Below are 19,971 nucleotides of genomic sequence, written 5' to 3'. Positions count from 1 at the left end.
GAGCGACACTGGCAGAGCTTTTGCTACTGTGGCCGCCAGACTGTGGAATTCTCTTCCTCAGAACTTAAGATCTGCTGATTCACTGATTACTTTTAAAAAACAGCTAAAAACACATCTTTTTAAAATTGCATTTTGTTAACTTTTGACTGTACTTCGTCTTTTTAATCTGTGTCTATACCTTGTAAAGCACTTTGTGATCTCTTATCTAGAAATGTGCTATATAAATAAAATTTTACTTACTTTACTTAAATTCATTTTTATGTATTAAAGGCAGTATCAAACATTAACAGATTTTAGCCTGTGGAGTCTGAATGCAGTATTTCATTAATGCTGGCCTTTAATTCAAGTCATTCAAACTGCTGCTTTCTCCTGAATGTCTCTTCTAATTTAGCTCTGCCTCAGTTAGTGGTTGACCCGACTACTCTCAAGGATATGCAGACTGTGGGTTTTTTATTTTTTCTTTCTTTCTTTAAACCGCTCTGTATTTCCTTGTTGTGTCAGTCTTCTTATCAGACCTTTCTCTGTGACCTCTGTTCACAGTGCATGTTCTTCGTTTTACCTCCCCTGTCTCTTTTCCTATTCTTATTACCCCCCCCCCCCCCCCCCCCACACACACACACACACACACACACCTGTGAGGTTTCAATAGAGCCCAACAATGGCAGGAAATGACTGTGCTCTGACTTAGTCTACATAAACAAAAGACTTGTTGAGATTTCAGGTCTTGAAGGACAGACCTTGACTTATGCCTCCTTGTGGCAATGGCTCAGCAGATGGTGCTTCTTTGTGTTCAGTAACGCTAATTATGAGGTATTGTTTGATTAGAGATTACAGTCATACAGTTGAGCCTTCTCAGAGTGCCAGTTAATGATCATACAGTTTTGTTTTTTTTGTTTTTTCTGGGATTATTGAAGTGGCTGTCCAAAATCTTGTCTTGTAAAAAAACGTTTTCAAAGTTCTAGTTAGCAGGCTTTACTTATTCCTGTAAATGTACGTTTTTCAGTGTGAACCAAGACAAAAGCTGGGTTGAGGTTAAAAGGCCTGAAACAGGGAAGGTTTCTAATCTGCCGTGACTGTAGTAAAGCTCAGTTGCATTTCTGCATATGATCTAAATGTACTTTGTCCGTGGTTGGGTGGGCGTGTGTGACCTACACACCTGTTTTAACTGTGCGGAAAGGCAATTGATACTCGGGACGAAGTGAGAGACAGTTTTGCACTATGAACTTTGAAATGTGCTGAGTAATATGCCTAATATTTGACTCCCGTTGGACAGTTTATTCACATGTTAATCCAAAATTTGACTACATGCCAGCTGTCCAGGTTGTCAGACTGTCATGTGGTTCTCCAAAGACTGTTAATGTGTCTTTTTATGAGATGATTTTTTTTTTTTTCTTTTAAAAAGAAGACAGCTTTGTATTGTCTGAATCTCTCAAAGGGAGTGACCTAAGTAGCGATAACAAGTGATAAGGCTGAGACAAACCGCATGGCAATCCACAAAGTAGAAGCAGCAGATGGAGGCTTTCTGCTGGTAGAATTAAATGTATAAGAACATACGAAAAGTGAAACTATAAAAGTAGCAGATTTCCTTCACTGTGTCTGTCAGAAATCTAATGCGTAGCTGTTCCAGTGCAGCTTTCCTCCTAAGAAAGATTGCTGCTGACAAACAGAAATGTGTATCTTAACTCCCTTCTGCATTCTTTCACTGTCTATTAAAAGGCTTGCGTAACGATCTGTGAGCTATCACATAGTCAATACGGTTGGAGTGTTTTTCTAAAAGGGCAGGCGAAGTAACCAGTCGTTTGGGCTGTGGTGTAACAGGGTGGTTGTTTCAAAGATAACTGTGAAATTTGTTCTGTGACCCTGAAACTGTTGCAGTTGTCAGGCGGATGACCTATTTCAAATGGTCTGTCATTTTAAATCAACATTTAATCTTAACTATTGCTTGGATTGGGTGGAGGTGAAATTGATATATTGGAAACTGATGACTTAAAAGTAACATTGAAATGCTTGACTTGAGGCAGTATGTGGAAAGATCATGTTCCCTCTCCAATTCTTTTTGTTTTTTTGTTTTTATGCACTGTCTCCACGGTAAAAACTTGTGTTGTGATCAAGTGCAAGAGTTAACTTAAAGTAAAAGAAGTGCTTGAAAAGGTCAGCTAGAATGATTTGTAGTTGTTGAGCTCAGACTGTAATATTAACGATGAACTTTGCAGTGTGATCGCACCTTTTGGTTAGTAAGCCTTGTAGTGTTGCGACTTTACCGTCTTGGTGTTTTAAAATGTGCACGATTGAGTGGATCTGACTAAGAAACTGAGAAACAATAGTAGCTTATCTGTCTACCTACACATGTAAGCCATGCCAAGCATACACTTCTTTATATTTTTATGCTCTGTTGGTGTCGTCCATTCTGAAACTAAAAAGAAAACGTATACTACTTTCTACGTTAACCAAAGGAGTTGCCCCTTTGCTGACCAGTAGAAAAGTATGTCCATCTTCGGTATACAGTCCATCTGCTGAAAAGTGAAGTCACTGTGCAAGTGCATTAAATCTGTACTCTTGTGCTAATGCTCAAAAGGGCCTGACTTCTGTCTGTGAAAACAAATGCATTACTTTAGAAGTCTGAGAAAGCTATTGCATGGGGATTCCACAAAAAAAATCACCTCTCGTTCTTCATTTCTAGTTTAAAAATAATGATATTAAAAAATTGATGGCCAAAATGCACAAGCAAGATCTTCACAACAGAACCTCATAACCAGTAGGTGACATAATGGTGGCTGTGTGTGCCTCTGCATATAGTGTATGGTTTAAAAGGGCCTGCTTGGCACTAAAATTTATGAAGGCAGGTATACCCAAACACTCATAGTTCAGTTGTTATATCCACTATTTTGCTATCAGTCAAATCTAATTCAGATGAACACACTTAAACATGACTGTGGTGTTGGTGAAGAAGTTCACTAGCTCATCTGAAAAGGTTGTGGGGGGTCAGACTAAAGTCTGAGGTCATATGATGTTGTAGGGGCCCCTAGCTGCAAGTGGTAGATGGCAGTGGCTAGCTTACAGTGCAGTGAAATTTGATCCTGGTTGGGGCAGGAATGTGAAAAGTAATGTGGAAAGTGATGTAGGTCTGTCATGCAGTGTGGTTATTTTTCCAGCCAGGGCTTAATTTACTCCTCAGTCCTCAGATCTGCTCAGCATGGGCTCAAGAAAAGCGCCACCTTTCTTCTCCTCGAAAGACTCGCGCACAACAAGTTCCTCAAATGGCAAAATAGTTTTCTCAGCTTGTCATTTCCTCTTTCCTCCTCCCCTCCCTTCTCCTTGCCCCACCCTTGTGCCACTTTCAGAGGAGGAGGGTGAAGGAAGTAGAGAGAGTTGACGTGTAAGCCCATAATGAATTTTGACTGACTGGCTCAGTACCTTAGCGGCTCCTGTCTGGCACACACTCATGTCATGAGAGGGCAGACTCGCAGTGATCAGCTCAAACTGTGAGGGGGTCGAATGCAGTAAAGCTATGACAGAGGAGGCATTGATGCAGTAAAAATAGACAAAGTAGTATTTGTTGGAATGAGTAACATAAACGGATGAAGGGTGTCAACGAGGCAAAACAATGTCCACAGCATGAGAAAGGCAACTGAGGACGAGCAGGCTTGGCTCAGCTTATGCTAGTGGGATGCTGTGATGAGATGCTGTTGGTGGGAGTACAGTGTTATTGACTTTGCTGCCTTTCTATTAATAATCCTGCCAATGTCAGCTCAGCACAGCTGGTTTTATGGGTTCCTTTCAGCTGGAGCAGGAGGGTTTGACTTTACATGGTCAAGCTGTGGCGGAGGTTGTCACGACTCCAGTTTTTTGGTTTTTTTTAAACTGTTTTTTTTAAACTGTAACTTGGTGAGGTGGAAAAGAAAGACTGGTGTTTTTAACTGATGAATCGAGGGTCTCAGTTTTAAAGGTCTTGAGTTCACCTTCTTTCTAAACGTTATGTTTCCCTTTTCCTTTCCTCGTTCCTCCTGCACTTCTTTCTAAATGTCCTGGCTCCTGCATTGCTTCCTCTGTTTGGAACCACACTGCTCTGTGATGTAGGTTTGCACACCGGCCTTTGTTCTCGTCCTCGTGTTGTCTTTTGGTTCCTCTTCCTCTTTCAATCAGATTGTCTAATGGGGTAGAGCTAACTAACTCTGATTTTTTTTTTTATTTTTTTTAATTTAAATATATTTTTTGAATGGGTTTTCAGTCATTGCCCATAAAACTGTGCCGTGCTGGTTTCAGGATGACTGTCCAAGTGTCTGCCACCATGTAATCACTTAATAAGTAATCTGTGTTATGAAAATCTAGATGAGTCGAAGTCAGGCTAAGCAGAATAGATGGTGTTTTTGCAGCCAAGTGTCACTCCACAGACAGGGATTCAGAGAACGCTTGATTCTTACAGGATTATGGATGCATTGGCAGCAGGGCTTCAAGAACAGGAATTGTGATCCTCAAGCAGGGGGTGGGTTTCATGAGCTTTAATGCACAGTGTTTTATCTCAATGTCAAATCAACATCCAAGACTTACTGTAACTGTTAAGCTCTACGGGGAAAAGCCAAGGTCTAAAATTGGCTGTTCTTTATCCCTCGTCTTCTACCTTCTATATAGAACAGGCCTTGCCAAGCTAGAATAGCTACTGGGAGTAATTTTAGACCTCATTGCTCTCTGGAGAGCTAGTTTGAAGTATGTCACAGTTATCTGTGTCAGGCATGTGAGTCGGACTATGGCAGACGTCATTGTTAGATTGGACTTTAGTCCTCTTTTACTGCTTGGCTGATTCTTTCTTTTATAGGTGATGGTAAACTGACTTTATGTGGTTAGGACAAAAACATTTTGAGTAAGTCAGACATAATGTAAGTGGGAATGAACAAATAGAAAAAGAATCTGTGGATTAATTGGTAAGAAAAACAACTGCTTGCAGCAGTTTCCACACATTAAATGTCTAAACTGCAGTTTCGTATGAAAGACTTCTGGTTAACATTAATTTAAAATGAATAAACTAGCAAGTATTTGATCCTTAAGCAATGTGACTGCAGCAACAGATGGTGTGTGTATTTGTTAAGATTATTTGATACTTTTTATAGTGGCCTGGCAAACATGTCTCCCTGTACCTTTGAATCATAGCAAGCTAAAACAAACCAGAGCGCTGGGTGTGTTCTGTTTCACTTCTTGTTTTTGCCAGACAACAAAGCTGCAGGGATTATAATCAGTTATGGCTCGTATACAAACTCTGCACGGGGCCAAGTGATCTGAATGTAGAGGGGCAAGTAATGGCCAAAAGAATTTTAAAGGAGTATGGGAGCACTGTCAGAGATGCACTACAAGGAATGAAGAGCTCTGAAAAGTATGGAGCAATGTTTGTGAAACCCCTAAAGGCACACTTGACATGCTAATGTGACAGGAAGAAGCCATAGAAAATGGGTTTGAGGAAGATGTAAGGGGAGAGGTATATAGGACAGAAATTTGTGGAATGCTTTTAGATGCTGTCTCTCCCTGATAAAGAGTGAGTATGGGAGGAATGTGACCCTGAAAAGACTGGAAAACAAAAGGGGAAGGGTGGGTGCTGGTGTTAGGATTGTGCACAGGGAGTCTGAAGGCAGAGGAGGAAGCTTGTGGCCAACTGAGAGAGAAAGCAGGACAAATTTGCCCCACGTTCTATTAGAGGATGGGGTCTGTAGACCACAGATGAGCTAGTGGGCGTGGTGCACAGTGATGGACGTCAGCTGTGGCTTAGTCTGACAGAGTGTTGATGGAGGACATGAAGCCGCAGGGGTCATGAGAAGAATGCCTCTGCCTCTGCTTTCTTTCTCAGAGCTCAGGGTTAATGTGCTGGAACAAGCAGCACTTTAGTATCTTAGTACTTTTTTGGTTTAGGTCCTCCAGAGTCTGTCACATTGAGAACAATTTATGAATGCTTCAGAGTTTAAAGGTTGTGTCCCTCTGGCTGAGAGTCTCCGCTGTTGTAAAGCAAGAGCAACTATACACAAATTCACTGTATCTCTAAATTTGGGGCTTTAGGGGGAAATGTGTGAGCTGTGAAGTTAAACTGCTGTTGAACTGTTTACAGCTAAAGGAAAACGTACATGGCTTTTTGTACGGCTCTGGAAATGTAAGACTTGTAAATCAGTGGTGTGTACAAGCAGCATTTTATTATGCTGAGCATGAGTAATTTGAACCTTGTCCCACTGGACCTGCAGTGTGAAATTGCTCTCATCAAACACTTGACTGCCTCTATATTCATTTAGATACAGTCATGACTACCTAAGCCCGACCTCCGCTGTGTTTTTCTTGACGTTTGCATATGAGTGACCAAGCAAATGCAAACTGTCTGTGTGCTTGGTTACCCTTAGAGGTGAGGGAACACTAGAAAAGACCAAGAACCCTGGTGATGCTGGGAAAATTGGTGTGGGTCTCCCGCTGTGCTGGAATGATCATTTAGATAGTAAAGGCTGGGGGTACTGGTGTCGGTGAAAGCAAACTACGTTCGGTTAATTGCTCACAGCGTCTCTGCACTGACTGTTTGGGCGGTTTGGCTGTAGCCTGCTCGTGCTTTTTTTTTTCCCCTCTCTCTCCCCCTCTCTCCTTGCCTTACTGGTTGTACTAGTCTAGTCACTTTCCATATGGGTTAAACCACAGCACTCCCTGTCAGCAAGCTGTTATTTAGAAGCGTGTATAGACTAGGCTGAGCAGTGATTTCAATCGATATGATTAGATCTGATGTTTATCTGTATGCACTTGTGTGTAATGTGAACTGCAACATTCAGTGTGAATCTGATTTGTTTTGTATTCATTTATAATTCATGAGTTTTATCAAACTTGGTAGTTCTCCTCCTACTTGATAGTTTTGCAACGCATTAGTGAGAGAGGAGGCGTTTTTGGATGGGCCTCAAGGTGACTACTCGGTGTCTATTGGAAAGGGGAAAGTACGAATGACATGTATGTGGGTGGCACCACACAAACATTTAAACTTACTCTAAACAATAAACCAAAACAATCAAGCAGGAATGTGAAAAGGGACTTTTCCTTTAGTTCCTGCAACCTCTTGATAAGCGCTATAATTCATCAACCAGTTTATCTCTCTAAAATCAAACGAGCACCATGACCAGCCAGTAAAAGACTGTACTGGAGCAGTTAGCCAAACTGCAGGCCCCCCCTGTTGGTACTGCTGTCTCTGTGATCCGGACACATGTTTCTTCCCTGCCACTCGAAATTTGATTAGGTATTCACAGCGTTTAGCCTCGGAGTAACAGAGCCTTGTTTGAACTGTTTCCTTTATGTCAACGCAGATCCGTATTGCTCTTGTATATTAGTGGTGACCTGTGCATTCCTCAGAGATTACACGTGTAGACAGATGGATACCAAATAGAGAAGGAGTTAAACAGGAAATTACATGTAATAGTTTTCTTTGAAGATGTGAAACTGCTCATTAGATTTTAGTGTGACACTAATCTCCCTGCACCGCTAACAACAAGCAATGTTTCTTTTTCTCTCTGTAAAACAGCAACCATGTCGGATGCAGACAAGTTTCTGTACGTGGACCGTAATGTGGTCAACAACCCACTGGCACAAGCTGACTGGGCTTCCAAGAAGCTGGTATGGGTGCCCTCGGAGCGCCTGGGGTTCGAGGCCGGCTCCATCAAGGAGGAGCACGGCGACGAGTGCGTTGTGGAGCTGGCAGACTCTGGAAAGAAGATCCGAGTGAACAAGGATGACATCCAGAAGATGAACCCCCCGAAGTTCAGCAAGGTCGAGGACATGGCTGAGCTCACGTGTCTGAATGAGGCATCCGTGCTGCATAACCTGAAAGAGAGATATTACTCTGGTCTTATATATGTAAGTATGGAGCACTGACCTTCTGTTGCTCTGTTCATTCTGTCTGCTGAAATCTAACATCACAATAATATACTAGATGTGATTTCTATTTATATTCACCCACACACCATTAATCTTGGATCCTACTATAGTAGCTTTGCAAGATTCAAGGCTTAAGCTGCAATTGAAAATGACATTCAATTAAATGATGCACTAATGTGCTTATTTTCTAATAAAGAAAATACATTTTGCAATCATTATGTTCACTATTTGACTGTGGACCCATTATGCTCACATCAAACTGTTTTAATTCTAGGACTTCTTATGAATCACAGTTCAGAATAGTTTATTACACTGGGCTTTGGTGCAGCGCCTGACCTCATCCTGCCTGAAGCGAGCTGTTTCAGCTCTTCTTCCTTTGAAGAAAAAAACAAGCTTTGTTTTGATTGGCTTACCCTCATAAACAAAAGGTCTGATCAGCAGTTGGGTGTGGCTTTTGCGCCCACAGCCAGAACTGTGTGCATGAGATGACCATATTAGGGATGGCTGCTGTCACTGACATCATACAGACCCAAGAGCAGGAGAAAAACCACAAAAAGAAACCCTCTGAAAACTTTGCTTTTAGCTCGTGGGGATTACTTCCTCAGACTTGCCTCATCATGTCAAACGTTAACCAGGTTGCTATTGTTATAGAAAACAAATGACAGGAAAAAGGAAGAGCATAGCTGTTCCCCACTGGCTTATAGAAAACAATCTACTCTTGAACCCTGTCTAACCTCCTAATTATGTTGTTAAGCTCCAGTGCAATGACAAATCATACACACCGGCTCTTCTTATAAAGAATGTGAACAGTCTTTTAACATACTAGTGGTACTTCAGCAGTCTTCTCCCTCAGTGTTGTCCCACTTTGTCTCTCTTGTTTGATCCGTGTGTGTGTGTGTGTGTGTGTGTGTTTCGGAGTCTTGTAAACAGGAAGCTGTAGGGAACAATACAGTTGGGAGTGTGAGAGATATGAAAAACAGTTTTGGCAGAGATGAACATGGAATGTAAATTATGTTGTAACTGCTCTTGCTGCCCCCATAATGAATGTTATTTACTCCATCTGGGCTGGGAGTGATTTTGGCCTCTTTGACTCTGTGATGTGTGACCCGGTCATATCAACACAGCCCGTTGTACCCCTCCCTCCAGAGACCCAGGCTATGGTCGGTTTGAGTGGCTCCAGGCTCTGTAGTCATGAAATTGACCATCTCCCAGGGGAACGCGGGTGTACAACAGAGGGAGAGATGCCTGGTACAAAGAAATTGGGAGGGCAGCTCAGGAATGCGAAATATTTATAAAAAACAAAAACTAAAAAAAACTTTATTTGTTAGGCTATGAGGAGCGATGAGTCCAGATATACAAGATACATGACTTATTAGTTTTATAGAAATGAATAAACAGGGAATTTTAATGTCTGACTCTGAGAAAACATTGTTTTTTTTTGTGTATATGACTTGGCTGGCTTGTCAAATAGCTGTACTTTTTATAATGCCAAGATCAGTCATCAGTTTAAACTTGCAGCAGGGTGGGGTTAATATTCCATAACACAGGAGGATTACAAATAAGAGTTCATGAGAATTTTAAACTGAAGATGGGAAGTCCTTGTTATCGAGAAGCTGCGGAAGCCCTTTCCTTTAATGCGAACTGGCCATTTATATTAATTCAGTAATGCGGAGGGATGCAAATCTCTGATCACATAAACACATCCAGTCTGTTTCACAGGTTTCTTTCTCCAGTTCAGGCGAAGAGCGCTTCTTTAATTGTTTAATTCTCATCCACTTTGCAGACATACTCTGGCCTCTTCTGTGTCGTCATAAACCCCTACAAGAACCTGCCCATCTACTCAGAGGAGATCGTTGACATGTACAAGGGCAAAAAGAGGCATGAAATGCCACCCCACATCTACGCCATCACTGACACGGCTTACAGAAGCATGATGCAGGGTAAGACACGGTCCCAGCTGCCTGTCGAGATGAGAATTGTATGACGGCATTTAAAGAAAAGGATGTGGTGGCGACGTGCTATCATGAAAATATATTTCGTTTGCTGTTAAATGTTTGAAATTCTCGAACATTTCCACACCAAAAAATACAGTTCCCGTCTAACATTCCCAGACCTAACATTGTGAAACTGGTGTTCTGAGTGGCACAGCTTTGATCAACACTGGCTGATTGTTTGTGTCATTACTTCTTTTAAACAATGAATGCAGGGTATAAGAGTACTCTGTATTTTGGCTCTGCATGGAAGACCCAGGGGACCACTGGTTGCAGAATCTCTCAGCTCAAGCTAATAAAATTTGTTGCTCACTCATTGGAAATATACACATGGGATATAAAATAAATGTTCAACATTTATGAATTTACACCATGTTTGAGCCTGTACAGTAGCTTACAGCCATTATGTTGAGCAAATTTCCTGACAAAACTCTGCTAGTGCAGATTTCCTGTGCCGCCCCCTCTTACTACTGCCGTGTCACATAATTATGCAGTGTTTTTTGCGACTCTGTGAATTACCATCGAGACAGTTCTCGGTGTTTCCTGCATAGCAATTGTATTGTATGTTTTAATTACTCCTGCATGCACCACAGCAGCTGGACATTAAGGCCACTGTTGTGCATATTGTTGTTCAGTCCACCCAAGCTACACTCTGTCCCTTCAATGCTCTTCATTTGAGGAGGCGCTGCAGTAATTAAAAAAGGTTACTTAGACCCAAGCATGTCTTCACTGTCGCAGGAAGCCGGATATTCATTTCCTCTCTGTGGTCAATGAACTTCCTGTCGTATAGACAAAAAACATCTTGCACTGTAACGATAACTTATGTTCATTTTGTATATGCAGAATTGTTGTTCAGTGGGTACATATTCAATTCATATTTTTTTGTGCAGATCGTGAAGACCAGTCCATCCTGTGCACGTAAGTTATAGATGATGAACACATCAACAGTGATCACATTACAGAAGATGTCCTCTCAGTGTTGAATCAGTCCACTGACTATTTTATTTTCTCCTGTTTGTGTCTGTAGAGGCGAATCTGGTGCTGGTAAGACAGAGAACACGAAGAAGGTCATCCAGTATCTCGCTCACATCGCCTCCTCTCACAAGACCAAAAAAGATCAGGTCAGTCTTGCAGCTGATACTTGCATTCGAACCTTCAGACCTCATTGTTTATCACATTCATTCATCTCACTTCACTCCCAGCTGTTTTACTCCTGTAAATTCAAGTAATCATCCTTTTCCTCCGTGCACCCTGGATCTACTTATTTTCATTTTAACTGTAATTAGTATGCACACTATCTGATTGTGAATCAATCATTACATTGTTGCCTTCAAGCCGCTCATTTTCTACAGGAAACAGAGCAAAATTTCTGTTGGTAAAGCTGCACAGAAAGACCATCAAGGAAAAATGTGTGGCAATGAAAATAACGACCCTGCAGGCACAGAAAACAGTAGTGTACATTCAGGCCCTCCTGTCACACTTCATATAGACCAGAGACCTAACTTAATCTACTATGTGTTTGGGTTTACTTCACTTTTTACTGCAACTTGTCAGTAGAAATAAAACACTGCCAAGCAGTCAAGCATTACGTCACACTACTGTTATCTGGCCTGTCAGCGCTGCGATAGATGCTGCTAAAACCCACCCACAGGGGTTTACTGAAAACCGCATCTATCGTCCCTTTTTGAGGTTGTTGTATTTCTCTCTCCCATCAACAGAACAACTTGGTCCTGTCACATGTGAGTTAACCCTCCCCCTTCATTCACTCTTCCTCCCCACCTGCTTCTGTCATCACCGTCCTCCTTCTACCACGCCCATCCTCTTCTCTCTCCCCCCTCGCTGGACCGCACTATTATGGGAGTCACTTTGTATCAAGGGCAGGGGTTACGTGTCTTGCCAGCCAATAGGAAGTATGGAGGAAGTTTGTTTGCAGCTCAGCGGCAGCCGTATGTGTTCCTGTGAAAAATTCAGCCAGACAATGGCAGGATAAAGAGGGTGGGGTCTTTGCTTGAGCTACTTTTGCTATGATGGATGTATTTACATTTGTCTGGTTGAACTTTTCACAGGTTTTGTTGCTACTTTGTATGTGCCGATGATTCCAAAGTTGCTTTTTTTTTTTTTTTTTTTTTTTTTTTTTTTTCCTTGCTTGGACAGATATCCTAAGCTGCATACATGTTGTGTAATGACCTAACATGTACTTGAGGAAGTTGTACTCATTTGGCTGGGGGACACCATTTGCTTTCATAAAAAGCTAACTGACAGTGATATAATATGAGAACTGGTTAAGATTGACTTAAAATTCAAAGGTTAAATTCTGCATTAAGCATGGTGTATATGTGGGGTTTTTTTGAAGGAAAGAGTTATTAAAGTACTGAAATAGAAACGACAACTTGTTTTGTGCTTGCGGTTCACTGGACTCCTCTGCTTTGAATAACAGGTGACGGGTTATTGACAGTCTCAGGGTTTTGGGGTCTTTGTCAGTTTAAACGCTAACATGTCGTTGCGTGTTGGGATAAAATGCTTGGGTGTGATGTGTGCTGCTGGTGTATGTATATGTGTGTATGTGGTATCAATCTTATCCCTTTTTGTTTAAATGTCTTGTTCTTTATGTTGCCGCCTCAGATGTAAGTATATTATGGGTATATGCAAAACGCCCGCCTCTGCTTTTTTGTAATCATAAGTAACTTTATAGTAAATGTCAGATTAGCATGTGAAGCCCTCACAATACACAGATTAAGCTCTTAAGCCCCAACGACCCCAGATACGGGGGCAAAAGGCAGGAGATTGGTTAGGCGTTGGGGCTTAAGAGGTTAATTTTAATGATTTATGGTCTTGTTAGATATGAATCCATGGCTGAGAAATTACCTGTATGGATGTACCTGCGTCTTATGTTTTGCATTGCAATTCTGTTCCTTTCCACTAGGGGGAGCTGGAGAAGCAGCTGCTGCAGGCTAACCCCATTCTAGAAGCCTTTGGAAATGCCAAAACTGTCAAAAATGACAATTCCTCCAGATTCGTAAGAATTAACTGCTACATCCTTTGTTTATGATTTCTTCTAAATGCCTCTTTCACTTTCACTTAAACATTTTTTCCTCCACACCACCAGGGAAAATTCATCAGAATCAATTTTGATGTCAATGGTTACATCGTTGGTGCCAATATTGAAACTTGTATCCTTAATGCTGTCAGGTTGTTGCCTTTTGTTGTTGTTGTTGTTGTTATTATTACTAAAGAAGTCTTAAACCAGTTCAAGAGCTTTTCTGTGGTAGTATCAGAAGTTGTCCTTGACACACCAACCTCTAGACTTGTTGGAGAAATCCCGTGCCATTCGCCAGGCCAAAGAAGAGAGGACCTTTCACATCTTCTACTACTTGCTCACAGGGGCTGGAGACAAATTGCGCAGTAAGCAGCACATTAAACAAAAATCTCTGTTTAAAGATGGTGCAGTTTCCTCAAGCATTTGGTGACTTGATGTTGTTTGTTTGTTTTTTTGTTTTTTTTTTTTTTAACTTTTCCTTTGCTGTTTGATTTCAGGTGATCTCCTCCTGGAAAATTACAACAACTACCGTTTTCTTTCCAATGGGAACGTCACAATTCCGGGCCAGCAGGACAAAGATCTGTTCACAGAGACCATGGACGCCTTCAGGATCATGGGTATTCCAGAGGATGAGCAAATTGGTAAGACGACAGCTTTTGTTTCTGTGCATGTGTGTCTCTATGTATTACCAGCTTAATGTAACTCTTGCCATGTTAATTAATTTTGCTGTCTTCCGTGTGCAGGTCTGTTGAAGGTGGTGGCATCTGTTCTGCAGCTTGGAAACATGAGCTTTAAGAAGGAGCGTCATACAGACCAAGCCTCCATGCCTGATAACACAGGTAAGCGAGCACTCTGCACATTAATTTTAAAATGTCACTCTTCCATCCTGCACTACTCATTCTCTTTCCCTCGTTTTCTCAATAGCTGCCCAGAAGGTATGCCACCTCATGGGTATGAATGTCACAGACTTCACCAGGGCCATCCTGTCACCCAGAATCAAGGTGGGTCGAGACTATGTCCAGAAGGCTCAGACTCAGGAGCAAGCAGAGTTTGCCGTGGAAGCCCTCGCTAAGGCCACATATGAGAGGATGTTCCGCTGGCTCGTCATGAGGATCAACAAAGCACTCGACAAGACCAAGAGACAGGGAGCCTCTTTCATTGGCATCTTGGATATTGCTGGCTTTGAGATCTTCGAGGTAAACACACAAGGCAGTTTTTAAAAATATAATTACCTCTCCATCAAGCACCACACTCACTGCAGATAATTGTATAATTAATGTATATTAATTGTATATCAGCTATGTGATAGCTGAGCACTCATGTTCATGGCCGTCTGTTGTAACAGCATGCAGCCCCACGAGATTTCTTAAGCATTTTCTTTCCCTCCATGTCTCCAGCTGAACTCATTTGAGCAGCTGTGCATCAACTACACCAACGAGAAGCTGCAGCAGCTCTTCAACCACACCATGTTCATCCTGGAGCAAGAGGAGTACCAGAGGGAGGGCATCGAGTGGAGTTTCATTGACTTTGGCCTCGACCTGCAGCCCTGTATCGAACTCATTGAGAAGCCAGTGAGTTTTCTGATCTGCTGTAACTATGTTGGTCCTCTGAGCGTCTTTGTTGGTTTGACTCATGTGCTCTCGTCTGTCCCAGGCCAGCCCCCCGGGTATCCTGGCTTTGCTGGATGAGGAGTGCTGGTTCCCTAAGGCCACAGACAAGAGCTTTGTGGAGAAGGTGCTCCAGGAGCAGGGAACACATCCCAAATTCTTCAAGCCCAAGAAACTGAAGGATGAAGCAGATTTCTGCATTATCCATTATGCTGGCAAGGTAAACATCGCATAGTTCATTATGCTGTTTACATCAACATATTTCTATCATTTAAAAAAAAAAAAAACACCCAAAAACTTGACACTTCCTGTCTGGTGTCACTCTACAGGTGGACTACAAGGCAGACGAATGGCTGCTGAAGAACATGGATCCCTTGAATGACAATGTGGCTTCACTGCTCAACCAGTCCACAGACAAGTTTGTGTCTGAGCTCTGGAAGGATGGTGAGTCGAGGCAGATGCCTTGTTTTTGCCTTTAACCCAGGAATCGCTGCCCCTCTAAGATATGGGAATATAATCATGTTGCTTCATAGTGCTTTTTTTTCTCTCTTACTGTCTGGTGTGTGGACCTTTGTTTTTTACCTTTTTTAAATTATTTTTTTCCTCAAATCCCGTTGGTGGTTTTCCTTCCATTCCTTCCCCTGTGTGGCCCCACTTTTTCTTATTTTTGTCTTTTACTGCATCTCAGAGGTACATAACTGTCAGAGAGCCTATTTTTATCAGCGTTTTCCTATTCTGCACTCAGATCCAGGTGAAAAAAGGTTTCTTTCATTTCTTTAGTATTTCTTCCTTCTTTTGGTCCTGCTCTTTCTCAAAAATGTTTTCATCCCCTCGTTCTCCCAGCTTTATCAACCAAAAGTGTATTTTGTGTTGCTCTAAAATCAGCTGTGTGTGCAGTAGCAAAATCTTCTGGTGGTCTTGCCACTTGTTGCTCTGTCATTGAACTCTCCTTTTCTCCCTCTGTGTGATAGTGTTGTTTGGGGACTCCTGGTGTTGGTCATGGGTACTGCAGAAATGGGTATATCCTGCATGGGTTTGGTGTTTTTTAATGTCACCGCAAAAGTACATGCCCACTGCAACCGCCAATGTTTGTCACCTTCTCAGGCACATACATATTTAAATCAGTCATCACACACATTTTCAAAAGCAACAAGCTGTCAGTTTCAGTAATGAACTCTCTCCACTCACTGCACTTTATACATGTTTTGTTCTTTAAATTTTGGGTGTGTTCTTTCCACACTTCACTGGCCTTGTGTGACTCCCTCTGTCAGCCTCCTTCCTGATTTGTTCCCCTCTCCACATGCACTTTTGTGTGTGATTGTGTGGCGTTTCACTGGTGCTGGTTTTGTGAACTACCTCTTCTCTCTCCTGGTGTGTTTACCAAGAGGAGGTGGAGAGACAATGCTCATATTCATTCTCCTTTTTGATGTGCATTTGATTTGAGTTTGCCGGGTGAAATACTCAAATCATGCTGACTTTGTACATAATGTCTTCTCCTTTCTGTTTTCCCCCCTCATTCAGTGGACAGCATTGTGGGTCTAGATAAGGTGACTGGCATGTCTGAGATGCATGGCGCTTTCAAGACTCGTAAAGGGATGTTCCGCACGGTGGGCCAGCTGTACAAGGAGCAGCTGTCCAAACTGATGGCCACACTGAGGAACACAAACCCCAACTTTGTTCGCTGCATCATCCCTAACCATGAGAAGAAGGTACTACAGAAACGTGGGCATCTGACTGGATGTTGCCACTGCAACTGAAACTCTGAAAATGCTTAGCAGATGGGGTTGTTCAATTGTAAAGTTTGTCAGTTACGTCTGCACTAGAATACACCACTGAGCACATTTTATTTTGAGTCAGGAACCCAGGAGTTGTTGCACTCTGACCAGGTGTACCTGTCATCGTTTTTTTTTTTTGTTTTGTTTTTGTTTTTGTTAAAGCTGTCACAGATCGACTCGACCCAATTCTCATATTTTCATTTGCAGCTGAAACACCAACAGGGGCTCAAATGTCTTTCCTCTTGGGAAAGGAAGAGATGTTAATATGCAGAATAGAGCATACTCTTAATCAGCAAATCTTCCTCTTCTCAGGCTGGTAAACTGGACCCCCACCTGGTTCTGGATCAGCTGAGGTGTAATGGTGTGCTTGAGGGGATCCGTATCTGCAGACAGGGCTTCCCCAACCGCATCGTCTTCCAGGAGTTCAGACAGAGGTAAGACTATAAATGTTCCCGCTGGTTTTTTGTTTTTTTTTGGGGGGGGGGGGTTCACATTTTAATTTATTTAAAAACAACCCAATATGCTCTTCACCTGCGTTTCCCTCAGGTATGAAATCCTTACCCCCAATGCTATTCCCAAGGGCTTCATGGATGGAAAGCAGGCCTGTGTGCTCATGGTAAGTAGGCTTTAAACTTCTAATCACACCCTTATAATGCCTGCTTCCTCTGCCGGAGTGACTGATCATTAGTGCATTCCCTTTCTTCACAGATCAAAAGCCTGGAGCTGGATCCCAACCTCTACCGCATTGGCCAGAGCAAAGTTTTCTTCCGAGCAGGAGTCCTGGCTCACCTGGAGGAGGAAAGGGACATGAAGATCACGGACATCATAATCAGCTTCCAGGCCTGGTGCAGAGGCTATGTGGCCCGCAAGTAAGAACATGTTTGTCATTATATAGATTACACATATAAAGTGTAATTCTTGTCTTTAAGTGTGTTACTTTACACTTCTAGAGAATATGAGTTGTGACTCTGCTGTTTGCTTGTAGGGCTTTTGCTAAGAGGCAGCAGCAGCTGACTGCAATGAGGGTGATCCAGAGGAACTGCGCTGCTTATCTTAAACTCAGGAACTGGCAGTGGTGGAGGCTCTTCACCAAGGTGAGCCTCGGCGTCCTCTCTGCAACTTCATAGCACTCGTTCGTTTTTGGTTTTTTGTTTTTTTTTTAAATTTTCCTCCTTGTTTTGGCTTTTCTTACTCTTCACATCTCCCATTTGTTTGTCCTCAGGTGAAGCCTCTGCTCCAAGTCAGCAGGCAGGAGGAGGAGATGCAGGCCAAGGATGAAGAGCTGAATAAGGTGAAAGAGAAGCATTTTCATGCTGAGCAGCAGATCCGGGAAATGGTGGACAAACACCAGCAGGTAAACTTCGAACATTCATCCACTTTCTGGCACTGTTGCAGGGCTTCTATCAGTGACCCTGGTTTATTTCTTTAGCTATAATTTACACATGTCGTCAAAGCATCTCATGTGGGGAAAGTCATGCCAGAAAATAACTGCTCAGCTAGTCGACTTGAAACTCAACTTATTTAGGTGGACAGCAATAAACTGGATCAGATAAACTCACAGAAAGAGACAGAGTTTTGGTCTATTAGAGGATTTAAATATAGGCGGTGAATTCAGTGATGAGGGATAACATCGCTCTGAATTTTTTTTTAGGTGACATTTTTTTCTGAACTTGTCTCTTAAACACCTATTTCCCATTGCTTGTAGCTGAATGCTGAGAAGATGGCCCTGCAGGAGCAGCTTCAGGCAGAAACAGAACTCTGTGCCGAAGCTGAGGAAATGAGAGCCCGTCTTGCTGCCAAGAAGCAGGAGCTGGAAGAGATCCTCCACGACCTGGAGGCCCGAGTGGAGGAGGAGGAGGAGCGTGCCTCTCACCTGGCAACGGAGAAGAAAAAGATGCAGCAAAATATTTCTGTAAGCAGGAAAACAAAACATGGTAATTTAAATCTTAATATGGAGGGCGTATTGCCATGTTAAATCTCCAACTCGTCATTTATCTGCACACAGGACTTGGAGCAGCAGCTGGATGAGGAGGAAGCAGCCAGACAGAAGCTCCAGCTAGAGAAGGTCACCATGGAAGCAAAGATGAAGAAGATAGAAGAGGATGTTATGGTGTTAGATGACCACAACAACAAACTAATGAAGGTCAGGATGGATGAATTGGAAACGATAGCTGTGTAAATCAAGCACAGTGGGAATTTGTTCTGAAGATAATATACTAAACTAATAGTTTCATATTGTTCACCATTGTTGTGAGCACAGGAGAAGAAGCTGCTGGAGGAGAGGATCTCTGAGTCCACCACCAACCTGGCAGAGGAGGAGGAGAAATCCAAGAGCTTGCAGAAACTCAAGACCAAACATGAGGCTATGATCACAGACTTGGAGGGTGAGAAGAAAACCCAAAAGTAGCAGAGAGCATCGTGCAACTTGTGTGTAATACAGCATCTTTTTTTTTTTTTTTTCCCCCCATCCCTGTAATTAAAATTTTTTTTCTTTTTTTTTTGCCAGACCGTCTGCGCAGGGAGGAGAAGCAGCGTCAGGAGCTGGAGAAGAACCGACGCAAGATGGAGAGTGACTTTACTGAGACAAGCGATCAGATTTCTGAGCTGCAGGCCCAGATTGCTGAGCTCCGTGCCCAGTTGGCTAAGAAGGAAGAAGAGCTCCAGGCAGCTCTGGCCAGGTCTGTGTAAACACTTAAGATGTTTGCCCTGCAGATTAAAAAATATTAATTTGAACAGTGTATTTAGGAATTCTTCACTAATTATTTTTTTCCTGACTTCTTCCTCCCTTTAAGGATTGAGGAAGAGGCTGCACAGAAGAACCTGGCCCAGAAAAAGATCCGTGAGTTGGAAGCTCAGCTCTCCGAGCTCCAAGAGGACTTGGAGCTGGAGAAGCAGGCCCGCGCCAAGGCAGAAAAACACCGCAGGGATCTGGGAGAAGAGCTGGAGGCCCTCAAGACTGAGCTAGAGGACACTCTGGACTCCACTGCCGCTCAGCAAGAGCTCAGGTACAGACATTAGTATAGGAGCAAGTATAACAGCTAAACCTCAACACATCTGGTTGGGTGGTGTTTAGACAAGTCGACTAATCTCTACTCTTCCTCCATAGGAGCAAACGTGAGACCGAGGTGGCCCATCTTAAAAAGACTCTTGATGACGAAAGCAAACTTCACGAACAGCAGCTTGCTGACCTGAGACAGAAACACAGTCAGGCCTTTGACGAGCTCAATGAGCAGCTGGAGCAGGCTAAGAGGGTAATTTTTCAGAGCTGGTATTCAGATTCAATTTTTATCATTTGTCAGTTTCCTTTACAGTTTGACTGTCCGTCTACAGAACAAAGCATCTGTGGAGAAGAACAAACAGGCCCTGGAGTCTGAGAGGAATGAGCTGTCCATCGAGCTGCAGACTCTGATGCAGGGTAAAGGAGAGTCAGAACATCGCAGGAAGAAGGCCGAAGCCCAGGTCCAGGAGCTGCAGCTCAAACACTCAGAGAGCGAGCGCCAGAGGCTGGAGCTGGCTGAGAAACTCTCAAAAGTGCAGGTACAAATCTTAGAAGGCGCTAAGAACAGATATAGTGATTCCTTCTGAGAGCTGTCAGAATGATCACAGTTGCATTTTTATAGAAGGCCAGGGATTAACAATTCAGTGTTGAGTGATGGTGTGTCCTTGTCAGTGGTTCATGTTTTTGT

General features: G+C 42.7%; 1 protein-coding gene across 2 annotated transcripts in view; it reads left to right on the top strand.

Annotated features, from left to right (window-relative positions):
* The window catches only part of LOC120742448 (myosin-9-like), a 29,485-nt gene that overhangs the window by 3,243 nt on the left and 6,271 nt on the right, over nucleotides 1-19,971 (top strand). Inside the window, exons 2-28 of one of the 2 annotated variants that reach the window (XM_040045753.1) lie at nucleotides 7,523-7,854; nucleotides 9,659-9,815; nucleotides 10,757-10,784; nucleotides 10,894-10,987; nucleotides 11,585-11,605; nucleotides 12,790-12,882; nucleotides 12,973-13,036; nucleotides 13,170-13,268; nucleotides 13,401-13,544; nucleotides 13,647-13,742; nucleotides 13,828-14,099; nucleotides 14,301-14,474; nucleotides 14,557-14,730; nucleotides 14,840-14,954; nucleotides 16,032-16,219; nucleotides 16,598-16,719; nucleotides 16,832-16,901; nucleotides 16,994-17,154; nucleotides 17,271-17,379; nucleotides 17,508-17,639; nucleotides 17,991-18,197; nucleotides 18,291-18,428; nucleotides 18,546-18,669; nucleotides 18,792-18,963; nucleotides 19,078-19,290; nucleotides 19,392-19,536; nucleotides 19,616-19,822. In XM_040045753.1, the coding sequence (XP_039901687.1) occupies nucleotides 7,528-7,854; nucleotides 9,659-9,815; nucleotides 10,757-10,784; nucleotides 10,894-10,987; nucleotides 11,585-11,605; nucleotides 12,790-12,882; nucleotides 12,973-13,036; nucleotides 13,170-13,268; nucleotides 13,401-13,544; nucleotides 13,647-13,742; nucleotides 13,828-14,099; nucleotides 14,301-14,474; nucleotides 14,557-14,730; nucleotides 14,840-14,954; nucleotides 16,032-16,219; nucleotides 16,598-16,719; nucleotides 16,832-16,901; nucleotides 16,994-17,154; nucleotides 17,271-17,379; nucleotides 17,508-17,639; nucleotides 17,991-18,197; nucleotides 18,291-18,428; nucleotides 18,546-18,669; nucleotides 18,792-18,963; nucleotides 19,078-19,290; nucleotides 19,392-19,536; nucleotides 19,616-19,822 (3,846 nt within the window). In that variant the 5' untranslated portion in view covers nucleotides 7,523-7,527. Of the gene's footprint in view, nucleotides 1-7,522; nucleotides 7,855-9,658; nucleotides 9,816-10,756; nucleotides 10,785-10,893; nucleotides 10,988-11,584; nucleotides 11,606-12,789; nucleotides 12,883-12,972; nucleotides 13,037-13,169; nucleotides 13,269-13,400; nucleotides 13,545-13,646; nucleotides 13,743-13,827; nucleotides 14,100-14,300; nucleotides 14,475-14,556; nucleotides 14,731-14,839; nucleotides 14,955-16,031; nucleotides 16,220-16,597; nucleotides 16,720-16,831; nucleotides 16,902-16,993; nucleotides 17,155-17,270; nucleotides 17,380-17,507; nucleotides 17,640-17,990; nucleotides 18,198-18,290; nucleotides 18,429-18,545; nucleotides 18,670-18,791; nucleotides 18,964-19,077; nucleotides 19,291-19,391; nucleotides 19,537-19,615; nucleotides 19,823-19,971 lie in introns of those variants that run through there. The other variant, XM_040045752.1, reaches the window with a different exon arrangement.

Source organism: Simochromis diagramma, unplaced genomic scaffold (genome assembly GCF_900408965.1).
Source record: "Simochromis diagramma unplaced genomic scaffold, fSimDia1.1 OVJJ01000150.1, whole genome shotgun sequence".
In the NCBI taxonomy this organism is placed as follows: Eukaryota; Metazoa; Chordata; class Actinopteri; order Cichliformes; family Cichlidae; genus Simochromis; species Simochromis diagramma.
Note: the sequence above shows the minus strand (reverse complement) of the source record. Positions and strands in the feature narration are given on the sequence as shown.